This window comes from Ctenocephalides felis, unplaced genomic scaffold (genome assembly GCF_003426905.1).
Source record: "Ctenocephalides felis isolate EL2017-DRISC unplaced genomic scaffold, ASM342690v1 CF-g0.4_SCAFFOLD_01886, whole genome shotgun sequence".
Taxonomy (NCBI): domain Eukaryota; kingdom Metazoa; phylum Arthropoda; class Insecta; order Siphonaptera; family Pulicidae; genus Ctenocephalides; species Ctenocephalides felis.
Window position 1 is genome coordinate 151389924 of NW_020538040.1, and position 17277 is coordinate 151407200.

General features: G+C 27.3%; 1 protein-coding gene across 1 annotated transcript in view; it reads left to right on the plus strand.

The window, feature by feature from the left end:
• The window catches only part of LOC113376058, a 195817-nt gene extending 178835 nt beyond the window's left edge, over nt 1-16982 (plus strand). The window contains exons 2-4 of the mRNA XM_026615987.1: nt 7805-7889; nt 9226-9294; nt 16461-16982. Of these exons, the coding sequence (XP_026471772.1) occupies nt 16461-16982 (522 nt within the window). The 5' untranslated portion in view covers nt 7805-7889; nt 9226-9294. The remainder of the gene's footprint in view (nt 1-7804; nt 7890-9225; nt 9295-16460) is intronic.
• The last annotated feature ends 295 nt before the right edge of the window (nt 16983-17277 follow it).

Sequence of the window (17277 nt, forward strand, 5' to 3'; positions counted from 1 at the left end):
GCCTTCGTTATATATTATAGAACGGGCGTCAAATCTGTCCGGGGCGAGCTTTCGTCTGGCAGTACGACATCGACGTCGAACATCATAGTGTTGGCAAACTACAGATAATATTATATATCAAAGTATCTGAATTGTTGAATGAGAGTAATCTACAAAGGAAATACAAATACGGAACGTCAAATAGTCTCTCTAAACATTCTAAGCATTCTAAACACTCAAGTACGTTATATTGACTTAACAATAAAGTCTATTGGCACAATGGCGAAACATCATATAGGTACTTCCAATATTGGGAATCGAATGGTAAATGCTGATATCACAATTATATATGAACAAAATAACGATTTCAATAGGATCTTTAAAAATTTATTTAAAATGATAGTGTATGTATTTATGTAAAGCTATAGGGTAGAACGAGGCCTAAAGGTCCACAACAGCAATGTTTGAAAATCTAGAACAAATGTATTTTCTTTGGCGCGTTTAGTTTACGAGACATCAATATAATTTTCAAGTATACGTTATTACTGGCAAAGGTGTAAACAATAAAAAATAGAAAGTAACATGTTATTTAAGTTAAAAAAATAATTTTACAGTTAGTACAATAAATAATTAATTAATTAAATTGATTAAATAATTAATTAAATAAATTCCAACTCAGCACATAAATACTAGATCAAGGTTATAAACAGTGTTATCTCTATAAAAATATACCCATGAAATATTTATTTTGTATTGGTTGAATAATGTAACTATTATTCTGTAAAATTTCTTCAAAATTGGAGAAAATTGGAAAAATATTGGAGCTGTTTCCCAATTTACCCCGCCTATAAGACAAAAAGGTCCAGGTTACAAATTTCTGAAAAACAGCAAATAACCGTGTTTATACAATGATGAATTTGTTGGGAGTTTTACTGAACATAGTCAAACAGCTGTCTTTTTTTATGTGTTAATTGATTTGATGTAATTGGTTGGTTTTTAACATTGTATTTGCTCAAAGTCAAATTTGACCTTTATGTCTCGCTTTACTCAATTTATACCACTGTACGCACATATTCATTAATGTACTATTTACACCAATATATGAGTGATGTTAAATGTAGAACTGCTTCAAATAAAATGATGACTCAATTCCCACAGCTAACACTTTAATTATCCTTTTAACAAATATTAAAACATGTTCAATAAAATAGTATATCAAAAATTTAAATTACGTATATTTATTAGCTGAATTTACTCACGAAGCCTTACGAGAAGAAAATTCACGTTTCTATAAATTATTTCAATAACAATAAAACTGAATTATAAGTTCAACAAAATTAATTTCACACAGTACAATTTATAGAGTCATCATTCAATATGTAAGTAATTTAATTACACGTAAGTCAATAACTGTACTTTAAATGTTATTATTTCATATTAAAAATTATCGGCTACAAATTTAATAGAAATCCAATAAGTGCATCTTACGATTTTACTAGTGCAGGTGAAGCAAATAAACTCCAGTATTGCGTCGATTTTAATTTGATTATTATACACTATACAGCACCTACATAATGTCAAGAACGTGTTATAGATTTTAGAATTCTACGGAAATACCCATCTGCAAGCATAAAAGTAGTCACGTATATAAAATAATAGTTTCTTATTTTATGAGCACTTATTCATCTGAGGACGTAAGAGATATTTTGGATGTGGACGAGCTTCTACAATACTCTATACTTAGTAGCTGTGCTGACCTTGTCAAACTTTTTTAAAAAAAATAATGGCCGCAATAGTAAGATATCTTAGTCTTGTTTGAACCTTGGATAACAATAAATTAAGGACAATGCTCTTAAACTATCCCTAAAAAATAATTGCCGCAATAATAAGATATTTCAGTCTTGTTTGAACCTTGAATAACAATAAATTAAGGACAATCATAGGACAATGCTGTTAAACTATCCCTAGAGAAAACATATCTATGGATGGTTTCTGGAAAATACCACAACTTTAGCACAAACTATTTTCAAAAAACTCATGAAAAAAAATCTATTTAAAAAAACAACCAATTTTTTATTATTATATCTCTAAAAAAATAAAAGATACGTATATTGGTATATAGATGAAAATTTAAGGTCTTCTTCTGACTAATTATTGCTTTATATTATTATTCTGTTACACAAATATTGATTAAGTTATGATTGTTTAAGGAGTGCGCGGCTGTCCAACTAGAGTGTCTTTCAAGCCCTTTAACACACGGGCACACGCTTTTTCCCTCTCCATTCACTGCAATAATTTTGTTGATCGTATGTTGAATAGAGCACATGTGAACAGGATTTGACAAATTAATTCACTTAAAATCAAAACTTAAGTAGTAATTTATATTGAATTATTTGTGAGAAAAATGTAATTTAGATATTAAAATTACTGAAAGCCAGTTAAAATATAATTCGAAATTATAAAAATTATAGGCAACGTTATTGAAGCAATTATTTTAAGTAGAAAAATCCAAGGTATTAGTATATTAATACTTATAATACAAGTATAAAAATTCTTTCTGAATTTGTTATACTTTTTAAAAGACTCCCATTTTCAACATGTGTATCTTATGCTATGACCATAAATCACAAAGAGAGACGATGATTTCGTGTGTGATAAATTTGGAAAATCAATGTCGCGAATAAACAAAAAATCATTCATTTATACACCCACATCTACATGTATGACTAAAAATATTGTAAAACCTTTGGCATTAAAATAAATTTAGCTATTAGAAAAAAAATTGTTTCATAAATTGCAGTGTATAATTTTTGATATACAATTTTATTGAACATGTTTTGATATTTGTTAAAAGGATAATTAAAGTGTTAGCTGTGGGAATTGGGTCATCATTTTATTTGAAGCAGTTCTACATTTAACATCACTCATATATTGGTGTAAATAGTAATTCGAAAAACAATAATTATTATTTTTAACTGAACGGTAAATATTAGTATAGGATATTAAAAAACCGTAGATGTGGGTACAGGATAACGTCTGTCGGGTCATCTAGTATATATATATATATATATATATGCATTTATGTGAAAGAATGTATATTCCGGTACTCAGCACTGTGCCATGCATAGTGCCAAGCATAGTGTTTGAAGAACATCGTTGTTCACTTTACCCGGAATCATTCGCAAAAAACAAAAGACACGTTTGAAAATGATAGATACGGAAAGACCATAAGAAACGAGAGTATATATTTGCCATTTATACAAAAAAATCTATAGTATTTGGAAGACATTCGATTATCTTTGTTTGGTAAATTTTCCTTATCTCGACAATCCAAAAAAAATCTGGTCTGGTAATAGATCAACATTATAGTGATCATTATCAGGAATAGAAGACAAAATAATGATTAATAGATTTTCTATACAGTAGATATAAAAGTACGTTTTCAAAAGTCATGGCTTTAACATCTACTTGTATAAATAAGGTTTGCTGGCAAGCCAACTGAATTGCAATTTGAGGAAAAAATAGTTATTATCTACCTTTTGACAACGATTTAAATGATTTGCAAGATGTAATTATGTAATTTATCGACAGTTACCAAAAGAGAAATAAAAATATTGTTTGGACATAATCAAAATAAGCATATATTTATATATGTGTATAAGGTCTCCGGTTGACCCATTTGGCTAGAAGTTCTTGCTGCTTGATTTTTTCGATTTGGCAATAAACTAAACGTTTGAAAGCTCTGAAAGATTATAATTTATCTATATTTTATCTATAAATAGATTATAAATAAATCAATTAGTGTTGAAAAAGCAATATAAGAAAGCTTAAGAGTCAAGACATGGGGTATATGTTAATGTACCCCTGTAAAAACTGTTTTCAAAGAGGTAAGGTAGTCCAAAGTCCAATTTGATTTTGAGCAATTATATTGTGAAAACCAAGCATTATATCACAATAAATAACACATCAAACAAAAAACTATCCGACTATCTCCAGTGAAACTCCCACCTAATTTATCATTGTGAAAATATATTTATTTGCAGTTTTTCATAAATTTGTCACCTGGTGGTTCTTCTTACTAGATGGCATACAGATTTAATGTCTTATTTTTAATTTAAAAGGAATTTTACGAAATAATAGCTACAATATTCAATCATTGCAAAATATAAATTCCTGGGTTTATTTTTTATAGAAATAACACTGTATATAACCTTAATTTGGTATTTCGTTAAAAATAATCATTAGCATAGTAGGAGTAACTAGTTATTTGACTCATCGCTTGTAAAATTGCTTTTTTAATTTAACTTACTCTTTTATTTAATATTTATTACTATTATTTATTGATTTACTCCATTGTCCGCATAAAGAATCACATGGTCCTGTTTACCCCTCTAGAGGTTATATAAAAAACTGCAGAATCTCACTTAAAATCAACAATACATTTTATAAAACAATTAATTAAAGTATACTTAAAAAAATTAAAATATACTTCATATTAAGGTCTCGTAAACTAAATAACAGTGCCCACAACCAAAAAATCTAACAACGAAAACACATATGATTGGAATGTTTATAAGTGTGGACAATATATCTATATTCTTCTATCATACATGAATATTCTTAATCGATTTTTCAAAATCTTAAAAAGTTAAAATTACATCTGAAAATTATTGCTTTATTTTGTGAGAAAATTCTCAAATAATGCAAAAAAGTCCAACACACACAATGGTCCTTTTTTTAGAATTTCTGTCAATTAGAGAGGCATTTTTCTGAAAAAAGGCTTTGTTTCACAGTATACTTGTTCTAGAAATTTTATATTGAAATCCTCATGGTATTTCAATATCGGAATACTTCTTACGTCAATTTTCCTCGAAGCTAAATCAATAGTTTTCATTCTATTCATTCTTTCTGGCCGTTGTTTACTTTTGGTCCGAAAGGAAATATAGGAAGAAATACTAATTTGAAATGTTCTTGTATAATACTGGAATAATTTATTTAACTTTTATCTGAAATACGTTATAAGAATTATGTCTACGGGTAAAATGTTCAATAAAATACGAATAAAAAGTTGATAAAATGTTATGTATCTGGTAATAGTAAAATGTTGATCCATATGACAACAATAAAATGTATGTTTTTTCAATTGGAATGAATTTTATGAAAACTAATTATTATGGTTAATATTTGACATGACTTATTTTTATTCCAATTTAAAAGTTTTTGCATTTTTATTTTATTTGCCATTTATAATTTAAAAAAATAAACCTACAAATATTTATTTTAAGCAAAAACAACTGTCAACATCAACGTCTAACTTCTAACTAAATAAAATAATTGATACTTAATAATAAATAATTGAACAATCAAAGTAAATACAAATGTACTCAAGTTATAAAAGATTGAGATGTAAATTAATTTTTAACTGTTTATTTCAAAAATAAAATTTTCATTATTACAAATAGATAATAATCAATATGGTCTTGAATTGATATCTTTCAAACATACTTAGAATATCTGTGATTGTATCAATTTATTTTATCTATTTAGTATTCTAAAAGAAAGTATTTTATTTAAGTTTGGACGTCAACTGTAATCAATTGCTACAAAGCACAGAGCGCTCATGATGCTTGGTACAATTTCAGATTAACGTGCATATGCTCAGGCACAGAAATGGTCGTATACAGAAAAAGGTCGTATATAATTATTATGTAGTGGTGCATGGCATCGTGCATTAAGGCAAATTGTTGAAACTTCCCGTACCAAAAACTATTAAAAAAAAAACTTTGAAAAAAAATAGATAGAATTTTTTAAAATTCTGAAATTTTTTTTAAAGTAATCGCGCTTCCGAAAAATTTACTAGTTGTTCATTTCGTCAATACAAGTATTTTTTTTTTGAATTATTCAAATCGAACGCTCCGTTCTTCCAGAAACTGAAATACCATTTTTGGCACTTTGTACCCCGTGCCTTCGAAACGGGTAGGCTTGCTTTTGCCGAAAATTAATCAGTAAGTCTCCTTATCGGTAGGAATCGAATGTTTTTTGCATTATTCAAATCGGTTGATACGTGTTCTCGAAATCGTCTACAAAAATTTGTATCTGCACATACATACATCCATTTTATCTAAGGTATGCCAAAATGTTCAGAAACCTCTGAAACGTTAAAATTTATAAAAAATTCATTTTCTATTTTTTTGCGATTACTATATATTCCCTATGGGAAGTTAATAATGTTTTTCAGCAATCGTGTATTTATTATTAGATTATTTGATAATAATATTTGGTTAACTTGTAATAAGGTTTTTTATATTTATAAATGACATAGTAGGTACTTATACAAATTACTGATCGATATCTACAAACTTCGATTTTTTTAGAATATCACATATAACACAATTCAATATTGATTAAGCATTACTTAATTTCACAAAGAAATATTTAAAAACCACTGAACAGTATTGCCAGATATTGCACAAACATTGAACTGAAATTGCACAAGGCAGTGTTCCAACTTAAAAAGACAAAGATGATATCGTTTTTTTAATTGAACATATATTATGTACAAGATAAATAGTGCAAGTATTACACATAACAACACCACTATTTTTTAAAAATATTTAAATAAATTAAATAAATAGGTTTATATTTTATAAATTTGTATTCGAGGCTATACTATAGCCTCGAAACCAGAGAATCAATTTCCACCAATCAGTGCCACTGGCTACAACAAGAAGCTGAACGCATCTCCCAATTTTTATTCTGTGACCAGTCGAGCTTTGTCTTCGCTTAAAGTTGACAAAATATAATTGTGATTATTGTTTTTTAAGATAGTGCGAAAAGCTGAATCTGTAAGTTTGCAGATATTTGCAAGTATACACGTAAGTTAACTAGTTGATAATAAAATGGTAACATTTCTTTTGTATTTCCAAAAATATAGTAACTAAAAGATTAATGGCGTTAAGGGTTATAGGTAACAATAAGTTTTAAGTAACACCGTAAAAGCCTGAAAACGTGTTTTAGTATTTTTTTTTTTGGAAGGTAATGAAATTGTGATGTTGGGGAAGTTATATTTTATTTTAGCGTATATTTAAGTAACAAAATGAAAAATTATTGTAAAAAAATGGCGGCACCATGGCCACAAAGGCGACCAATAATTCTAACCATATACACAATTGTAGAACTATTTATATTGGTTGGGAGTTGGGATTAGGTTTTGGTAGAGGTCTGTCTGGCTTTTTCTTCGTAATTATTTTTGTAATCCAAAATAACATATTGAAATATTATAGGCCTACGATGAGAGGTAGAATTATAAAAAAAATAATCATTGTTAGGAATTGCGTCGCGGGCCTACAAGCGCTAATCAATGCGCAGCATATATATATGTTTTTTTTGTAGATTCCTATAGATTACAAATGATGTCCACACTAGAATATAATACATTTTTAGAACACTGAATATATAAAATAAAATATGTCAAATAAATTAATTAAATTTTAATATAAATATTTATAGGTTAGAATTTGCATTCAATTATCATCTTTTCTATCAATTTGCATTCATCAATAAGTAAGTCATTATTAAAAAAATATAAAACTCATTTAAAAAGACGAGTAAGGCCAAGAGTATATATATATATATATATATATATATATATATATAAATAATCTTAAATTTCAAAAAATTGCACTTTTTTCAAAAATTTCTTATTTAAAATTGCACTTATTTCAAAAATTAATAATTTAAAATTTTCCTTAAGGCAAACAAAAGTTACTTATATGTATAGATGAAAAATATAAAACCTATGGAAATAAAAAATATTTTATTATAGGTGTTTACAACACGTGTGAAAAGCAAATTATTAGAAGAATCCGATTTTTTTATTACGAGAATATCCACTTTGGTCCTGGAGAAAAGTAAGTATTTTTCAACATTATTAATATTAAAAATATCAAATTAAAAAATTATTAAAAATTACAATTTTTGAATATATTATTACTGCGATTAAAAAAGTTGAAACTAAAAAACTATATAGAGGTTTAAAAATCTTGTGAAATTTTAACGATCATTGTTTCATTTCAATCTACTTTATGTTCTAAAACAGTATTGTATTTAAGCTCACTTTTAAAAAATCTCAAAGTCAGTCAATCAACGCTAATCAGTAGTTGCCACACCAAACGGTATAGGTTTGGCGCTGTTAAAAGAGTATGCTTATTCGATTCGTTTCGACTCGTTTTTGTTCGGTTGGCTTCGGATTTGTGTTTCCATGATAACGTTTTTCCAGTTTATATTTCAAACGCATTTCCAAATTTTTATTCAGTGACCAATCGAGCTTTGATCATCTCTGCTTAAAGTTGATAAAATATTATTGTGTTTAAAATAACCTTGAATAGTTGAATTAGTGTGATTTAAATAACTTAGAGTGGTTGCAGATAATTGCAAGGACAAGAAAGACAACTTTTTTATAATTATAACATTTTTGTTACATTTTATAATATATAGTAACTATGAGATTGATGGCGTTGACGATTTTTTATAATTCTACCTTTTAACGTAGGCCTACAATATTTTAATATGTTATTTTAGATTTTGAAATCTATAAATTCATTAACGTCTAATGAGAATCGACACAAAAAATCAACAAATAATTAAGAAGAAACAGCCAGGCAGATCTGTACCAAAAACTAATTAACATGACTCTTAACCAATATTTTTATCTATTTTTTAAAAAAAAATATTTTCATCAACAAGAAAAAAAAATATTTTGTTTCGTTTTTACATTTTATATAACTTTTTCTAACAGTTTAAAAATGTTTGTCAACGGTTTTGCACAAAATCCTAAATCAATTTTAAAAATTCTGAAAAATATGGGTAGGGAATCGTGCTGATTAGTTTTTAGTAGAGATCTGCTGGTTGTTTCTTCGTAATTATTTTTTTTTTGCCGATTGTGATTGAACTTTGATGAAACGATTGATTTTGTAGTCTAAAATAACATTGAAATATTATAGGCCTACAATAAGATGTAGAATTATAAAAAATCACAAATGTCTGGAATTGCGTCTCGCGCCTATAAGCGTTAATCTTCGCTCAGCATATATATATATATATATATATATATATATATATATATATATATATATAATACATATGCATCTATTAAAAACAGTTATTTGAATATTGCAAGCATACACTATCTTTATATGTATAGATAAAAATATAAAACATATGAAAATATAAAATGTTTTATTATAGGTATCCGAGACTGAAAAAGTGTTATAAACCGAGTTTTCTCATCGTGAAATTTCCACCTACTGAAGAAAAGTGAGTATTACGAACATTATTGATAATCATAAATATTAATTTTACATGTATGAATTTTGTATTAATGCAGTCAAATTCAGTTGTTTTAAATGCGTTTAAACATGGTTTAAAATCAAATTAATCTTCACAAAATAATAATTTTGAAAACAAGCCAACTATAATTATAATTACAAATATTAATTCAAAATATGCTTTGAATATTAGTTTTTTTTATTTAATTCAATTTTTCTCAAAATATATTTCAAATTAATCACCACAATAGGAGTAATTTGCAACGTTTTTATAATATAATTTTGCTTTATTTCCTAATTTATTTCATAGCATTTTTAACAGTCTCTGCATTTATTCTGTTGTTAATTGTAATTTTTTATTTCACTAAATTTAACAATGCTTTACATTTAGCAAACATAATAAAAAATTATAATAAATGTATGGCAATGAATAGAAGTTACCAGTATTACTTATACTTTAAATTAAAAAAATGAGTAAGAGTAAAAATAAATATTAAATTAAATTTGTAAATTGTAACAGAGTTCTAGTGAATGTGTTCTGTTTTAGTCTTTCTATAAAATTAACAGACATTTGAGCAAAATCATTGGGAAATTTGTATATCAATAAGAATATTTCTGAGAGTAAAGTATAGTATATATAATCAATGTTATGCTGAAGATAATTTATGTGTTCTGTGAGCATTGTTTTATTCTGATTCTTATTTTTTGAACTATTTTTATGTTGAGAAACTATTTTGTGTGGATTTAGACAGTTTAATTTGTACACTAAATTACTTAAGATTTTCGGATCAAATTTAGATTTTAATTTTGTAAATAGGGTTGAAAAAGTATTATCTGAGGTAAAAACTTCTTTAACATAATGTTTATTAAAGAGTTGTTTCCATGCGTAGTAAAGATCGTTTATAAAGCGTAAAGTTATAGTTTTTACGTAATTTTTGCGGTTTGGAGTTTCAGTCAAAATTTTGTGGCAATTCTGATTTTGTGCAAATTTACCAGTTTGCATAATTTTTAAAAGCTCTTTATGAACATAAATTCATATTTTGGTGTATTTTAACTTAAATTCATAATTACAATTGTGTTCATTAGTGTTAAATTATTTTTGTCTGTGAGTACCTATCTTTAAATCCAATATGCTTACATCTTTTCTTTTTCTAAATTAATTATAAAAACTTTCCAATTTTCTACTGACGATCTCGATGAAGACCGAAACGTATTATGGTGTACTTTTGACTAATAATTGTGATCATTTTTTAACAATAATAAGATAATAATTCGAACTACTTTCGTATGGTTCTACAAAATCTTATATAATTTAAAAAATACACCAAAATATTATGTTTAAGGAGACTAATTTTTTAAACCAGACTCCAATTTATTAGCAAATTTTGAAAAAAATGTTCTGAACTATGTATTAATGAATTACGTTTTCCCGCGGTTTAAACAATTCAAATTGTGCTAAGTCCTATTCCAACTTAACAAAATTTACATAAAGCTCTGTGAAATCGCGTTAAACTCAAATGTAAATACTATTATTTACTCTTATGTTCTTATCGTATATATCCGTGCGGGATTATCCGCGTTATTACAGGCAACTTAAATAGGCGAACGGCCTGTGGAAAAAATACTTGGATGTTTCTTGAATAATAATAAAATATTAATATGATACTTATGTATATTTAGAATTTGAACTGTAAAGTTCTCGACATAAATAAATACCTTTTTGTTGGAAGTTTGGAAACTTTCCTGACCATTGGGGTATATACAAGACTCTTTATACAACTAAACCTTTTAATATGGCCAACTAAACCCTTGTATTATATTATATGTAACAAATTAATAGTTATTAATATTTATTATATGTAAAAATAAAATAAAAAATAATAATAACTGTGGCGGGGTTCGGACTCGCAAATATGAGTCTACAAATCTCCAACCGTTTCTATAGCGCACAGCGCATTTTTGAAACTTGAATTTGTATTTTAATTAAACCACTTTTCATTAGCCTATAATATTTTAAGGGGTTTTATTTGACTATCAACTCTATCACCATGCGAAGTCTCATTAAGTAAACCTTAGGTTTTTCTTGTTAGTATTCATTCACTCTGCATAGTTTCATAAAATTAACAGTAATTTTTATGTCATAAATGCTTTGTAGGCAAACTTTTGAGTTCACTCATACTTTATGATATTTTTATCATAAATCTATTAATTAATCCAGTTAATTTTAGCATGGTATATAAAGAGATTAAATCCGTTTTCCTTGTGTTTTTGGCCAGCAGTCAGAACTAAGAGTTTATAATTTATTATAATATATTATTCTTTACTGGTATATACGCAATCAAATGCCTATCCTATCTATTTAATTTATATGAGAAGTTTTTTGTTAGAGGTCATCCTAGTAGTTTTTTTTCTAATACGGATAATATGTTTTATCCTTTGCAGTCAAATGGGTGCTATAACTGCTTGAGATAGGAATATTTTGGACCCCATAGTTTAAATTCTGAATATTTTAATTACGTAGCCAGACACTTTACATTGCTTTATAAACACCTGCAATAAATCTTGATAAATATATAAATATATAAATGTTTACTTACTTTTTTTCATTTAAACAACGATCAGAACTTAAAAGTTTTATAAGCTGTTACTACGTAATTTTAGCTTTTTCTCTTACTATGAATGTATAATTACAATTTCTGTATTTCTGATCGATTTTTTATTGTTGCAGCATGCCGTGAAAAGGTCATTTTTATGGTCCAATTCTCTGGTGAAATATATCGTAACATAACGTTGTTATAGCAACGCTATGTTATGCTTCTTACTTCATAGATTTTCACAGTAAAAACTGCAAAAATGCTATGTACTGTGCGATCAAGTGCTTTATACATAAAATCCAACTTTACGCATGTGTTATTATGACGAATCATAAAGATGCAGTTATGATAACATTTTTTTTTTTGACATTTGTGTGTTTTCAAGGTTAGGTTTTATATGTAAAACGCCTGACTGCACAGCAAATACATAGCATTTTGGCAGTCTTTTCTGCAAGTTTCTATAAAAAAAAGCGTAGCAAAGCGTTGTTATAGCATCGCTGTGTTACGGTCTAGTTTACCGGAGAATTGGCTCATTGATTGGAAACATATTGTTATTTATGTTTCGGTTATTATATAGGGATGTGCAAGGCAGTTATCGAGCCTGAAACTTCTGACTGACGTCTCACTAATATCTATAACTACTAATACATGGAAATGTCCTACTACTTTTAATGTGTTCGGTGGTGAAATTTGATCCGAAAATCTTAAGTAATATAGTGTACAAATTAAATTGTCTAAACTGCGACCATTTTTATATGGGCAAAAGTAGCCAACATCTACACAAAAGAATTTCTCAACATAAAAAATAAGAATCAGAATAAAACAATGCTCACGGAACACATTAATAATTTTCAACTAAACATTGATTTCCTAAACCCGAGTATATTATATTTGGAAACCAGTATATTTATAAGAAGATTTAGTGAAGGCTGTGTAATATTCCTTTGCAATAAAATTAACAGTGACAGTAATTTGCTCTGTAATGAATACAAGATATTACTTGACCAATTTTCAAACAACATTATAATTGAATGAAGAGCTCGATATTTTTTTTTTTTTTGAAGATTGCAGTTATCTGAACTTTTAAAATACCTTATAAAGCTTTGGAATTTATCTGAGCTCTACGTCTAACTTTTGTGCATAATATATCCCGAGATCTCGTTCACTTTTTTAATGCACACGTAACGTTTCTTAACGGCGTTGCTTCCAATAGCGGATTCCTTTCCAATACGCGTCGCGTTTCTCGACTTTATACTGGCATATCGACTTTAAAATAAGCTTTGGATAGAATCCATAAATAATTTAATATGCAATAATATAGTGGTTGAAGTGAATATTCAGTCATATTATTATTCACAACATATTTCGCATTTTGTTGCACGTGTATACGTCTGTCTGCTCACCTGTCATAACCAGTCTACTTAAATCATAAAGGGTTATGGAATTCTAAACGTAAAGATTGTGTATTTCAGTTTATATTGTTCTACACATTGTTCCAAAAATATTTTTGCAGATATTTTTGCATCGTCAGTAGAAAATTGGAAAGTTTTTATAATTAATTTAGAAAAAGAAAAGATGTAAGCATATTGGATTTAAAGATAGGTACTCACAGACAAAAATAATTTAACACTAATGAACACAATTGTAATTATGAATTTAAGTTAAAATACACCAAAATATGAATTTATGTTCATAAAGAGCTTTTAAAAATTATGCAAACTGGTAAATTTGCACAAAATCAGAATTGCCACAAAATTTTGACTGAAACTCCAAACCGCAAAAATTACGTGAAAACTATAACTTTACGCTTTATAAACGATCTTTACTACGCATGGAAACAACTCTTTAATAAACATTACGTTAAAGAAGTTTTTACCTCAGATAATACTTTTTCAACCCTATTTACAAAATTAAAATCTAAATTTGATCCGAAAATCTTAAGTAATTTAGTATACAAATTAAACTGTCTAAACTGTGACGGTTTTTATATAGGTGAAACTAGCCAAATCCACACAAAATAGTTTCTCAACATAAAAATAGTTCAAAAAATAAGAATCAGAATAAAACAATGCTCACAGAACACATAAATTATCTTCAGCATAACATTGATTATATATACTATACTTTACTCTCAGAAATATTTTTATTGATATACAAATTTCCCAATGATTTTGCTCAAATGTCTGTTAATTTTATAGAAAGACTAAAACAGAACACATTCACTAGAACTCTGTTACAATTTACAAATTTAATTTAATGTAAATAGTAACTCGAAGAACAATAATGATTATTTTTAACTCAACGGTATAAATATTAGTATAGGATATTAAAAAACGTAGAAGTGGGTACAGGACAACGTCTGTCGGGTCATCTAGTATATATATATATATATATATATATATATATATATTTGTAAAGCTTTGAACAAATGATTCAAACAGTGTTTTCATTTATGTACAGTCAACGCTTCGGAGTACGTTCCATTTTCCGGACATATATCAAGAATCATGATCTTGATAAGATTTGAACAAACAATATATTTAAGAAAAGTAGAAAATGGTGGATTTTTATAAAATGAATAAAATTGTGAAAGAGATAATATTATATAAAATATGACAATATAATCAAAATAACGATAAAAAATAAATGAGTGGATTGTATTACAAAATATTAAAAATATTAAAAAATTAAAACTTTTTTTTATAAAAGGGTATTAAGAAAAAACAGAATTAATTATATGTGCACAAACACTTTGTCACTAAAAATGATTTTATCAATATCAAGTGGTATTCTGTTAACTTTTTCTTAGGAGAAGAATAAATTTTGCAATTTGAAGTTATTACTATGTTTTTTCGAGTTTGCCATGTCCAAACAAGAAGTATTATTCCCTCGATGGTATGGGATTACGATTTGATTATTATTACGGATGAAATATATTGTTTGTTTGAATCCTATCAAGATCATGTTTTTTGACAGATGCCCTGAAGATGGAACGTACCTGGTTAATGAATACTGCCACTGCCATTAATTAATTTTTTGTTGAAAAAGGGCCATGTACCAAGACAAACTATTATAGAGGACACCTCTATCACAGAAAAAATGAATTGAAATGTCTTAAGATTGTATGTCAAAACTTTTGGAAAAGTAAAGATTTTGGGATGGTATTTTTATTTTGATATTCGATATCTCTGAAGACTTTATTAACATTCTCTCATCTTTGAAAATTTGCATAATCTTTTAAGATACCTACATATTTGAACATACCTGAACATATTTTTTACGTTAATATTTTTTTGTAATAGATTTATTTAGCAATCAGAAAATTACAATTTTTCTATAACCTAAACTGCGAACTATGTGAGTGCTAAAATGAAATAGGATCCACTGATCTATCTTACATTATGTCACATAATATATATATATATATATATATATATATATATATGCAAACCCGACGAACTCCGTTTCGCCACCAGATGGTTTCGTGAAAAAGATGAAGAAATTTTTTGTTTGTTTTATATTTGAAAAGGAAAAATTTGATCAGGAAGGAAAACCCGACTTATTTTTATATATATATAGAAGATAATCTATTTGCAATTATCTAAAACAATTATTGATTATTTTTATTACTTGGATTTTTAATTACGGTGCGTAAAGTTCCAGCAATTTGCATCAGGGCACGATGCCATGCCCCACTAATTTTTTTAGCTATAAACCTTGCGGAACGCGAGACCTTTCCAAAGAATGCAAAATTGTCGAAATCGGTTCATGCGTTCTAGAGTTATTTTGTCAGGAAAAAAAACTCGACTTATTTTTATATATATAGAAGATATATATATATATATATATATATATATATATATATATCTAATGATTTTTACGTTAATATTAACATATAAAACACACCTCAAAATTTTGACAATTTTTTGTTCAATCTGTTATAGTTTTATGAAATTGCTATATATATACATAACTAAAAACAGCTGAAATGAAATTGCTATATATACATAACTAAAAACAGCTGCTGTTAAAAATATAATAATTTTTGAGACAAAAATTTTCGACATTTAATTCTGATCTTATTCCAAAATTTCTATTTTGCATTTGTGAGATTTGTGTTTCTAAGTAAGTTTATATAATATGCTAATCTTCAGCCGTTATTGAAGCCTTGCAAAAGTTTGCAATTAAGATTTATATCCAACCGAAGTTAAACATAGTTTATTCAACGTGGTAATTAAAAAATTTTGATTTTCTAACTTTTTACTTTAGTCCAGTTTATAGTTATGAACTATTAGTCCTTTTTTTAAATATAAATACAGATTGGACATGGGATTTATCTATTTCAAGGATTGCTTTATCATTATTTATACTGATAGGTACTGATTTTGTGCTTTACTTGTTTTCATACATAGCTTTAATTCGACTAATAATTAATTAACATTTTTTTAAATATTAGTGATTTATAAAAATTGTACTATTTCTAATATAACCAATAAATAATTTCTAGTTATTTTTTGTACTATACATATTCCAACTAAAATGTTTCATTTTCAATGAAAAGATGGATAACACCAAGGATAGAGCGGCAAGGATGGAGGAGGAAAGCAAAGATGTTAAGGCAAAGGTGGAGCAAAGCAATGACAGAGCGGCAAGGTTGGAGGATACCAAGGATAAGGCGGCAAGGGTAGAGGAAGCCAAAGATAATGCGGCAAAGATGGAGGAATCCAAGGAGGAGGACCTGGATCTGAACAATTTTGACCCAATGTCAGATCACTATTACTCAGAAGACAATTGTTACTTGCCGGGAACATGTGGCCACCTATACAAGAAATACATTGGAAAAAAAGAGGTGAAACTATTTATCACAAACATCCCACCACGTCTCAAAGAGTCTGGTCTTAGAAACGTGTTTTCACTGTGTGGGAATGTCCTGAAGACGACACTGATTAGAAGAGAAACCCACGCATATGGGTTTGTGGTGTACGACAACGTTATGTCTGCCTTGGAAGCAATACGCACATTAAACAGGAGAGAACCTCATAACCTTAAAGTTAAGTTTGATAAGAATGTAGATAGTTTTTAGAAAATAATAAATCGAAAATGAATAACCGGGGTTTTATTTGAATTTTTATGACTTTTAACATATATGTTAATTTTTTTTTGAAAGTTTATTTAATAACATCAATTCTAAATTGGCATTGAACTACTGTAAAAGCTTTTAAATCAGATTTTATGCAAATAAAGATAATCACGGTTTTTTGGCTTAGCACTTAAAAAAATATTCAAAAAAATAAAAAATATATTAAATTCCATTTTCACTCACTCTTATTAGTCACTTATTTTTCTTTCAGTCGAACTTTGTATGCTTTTGAACAACT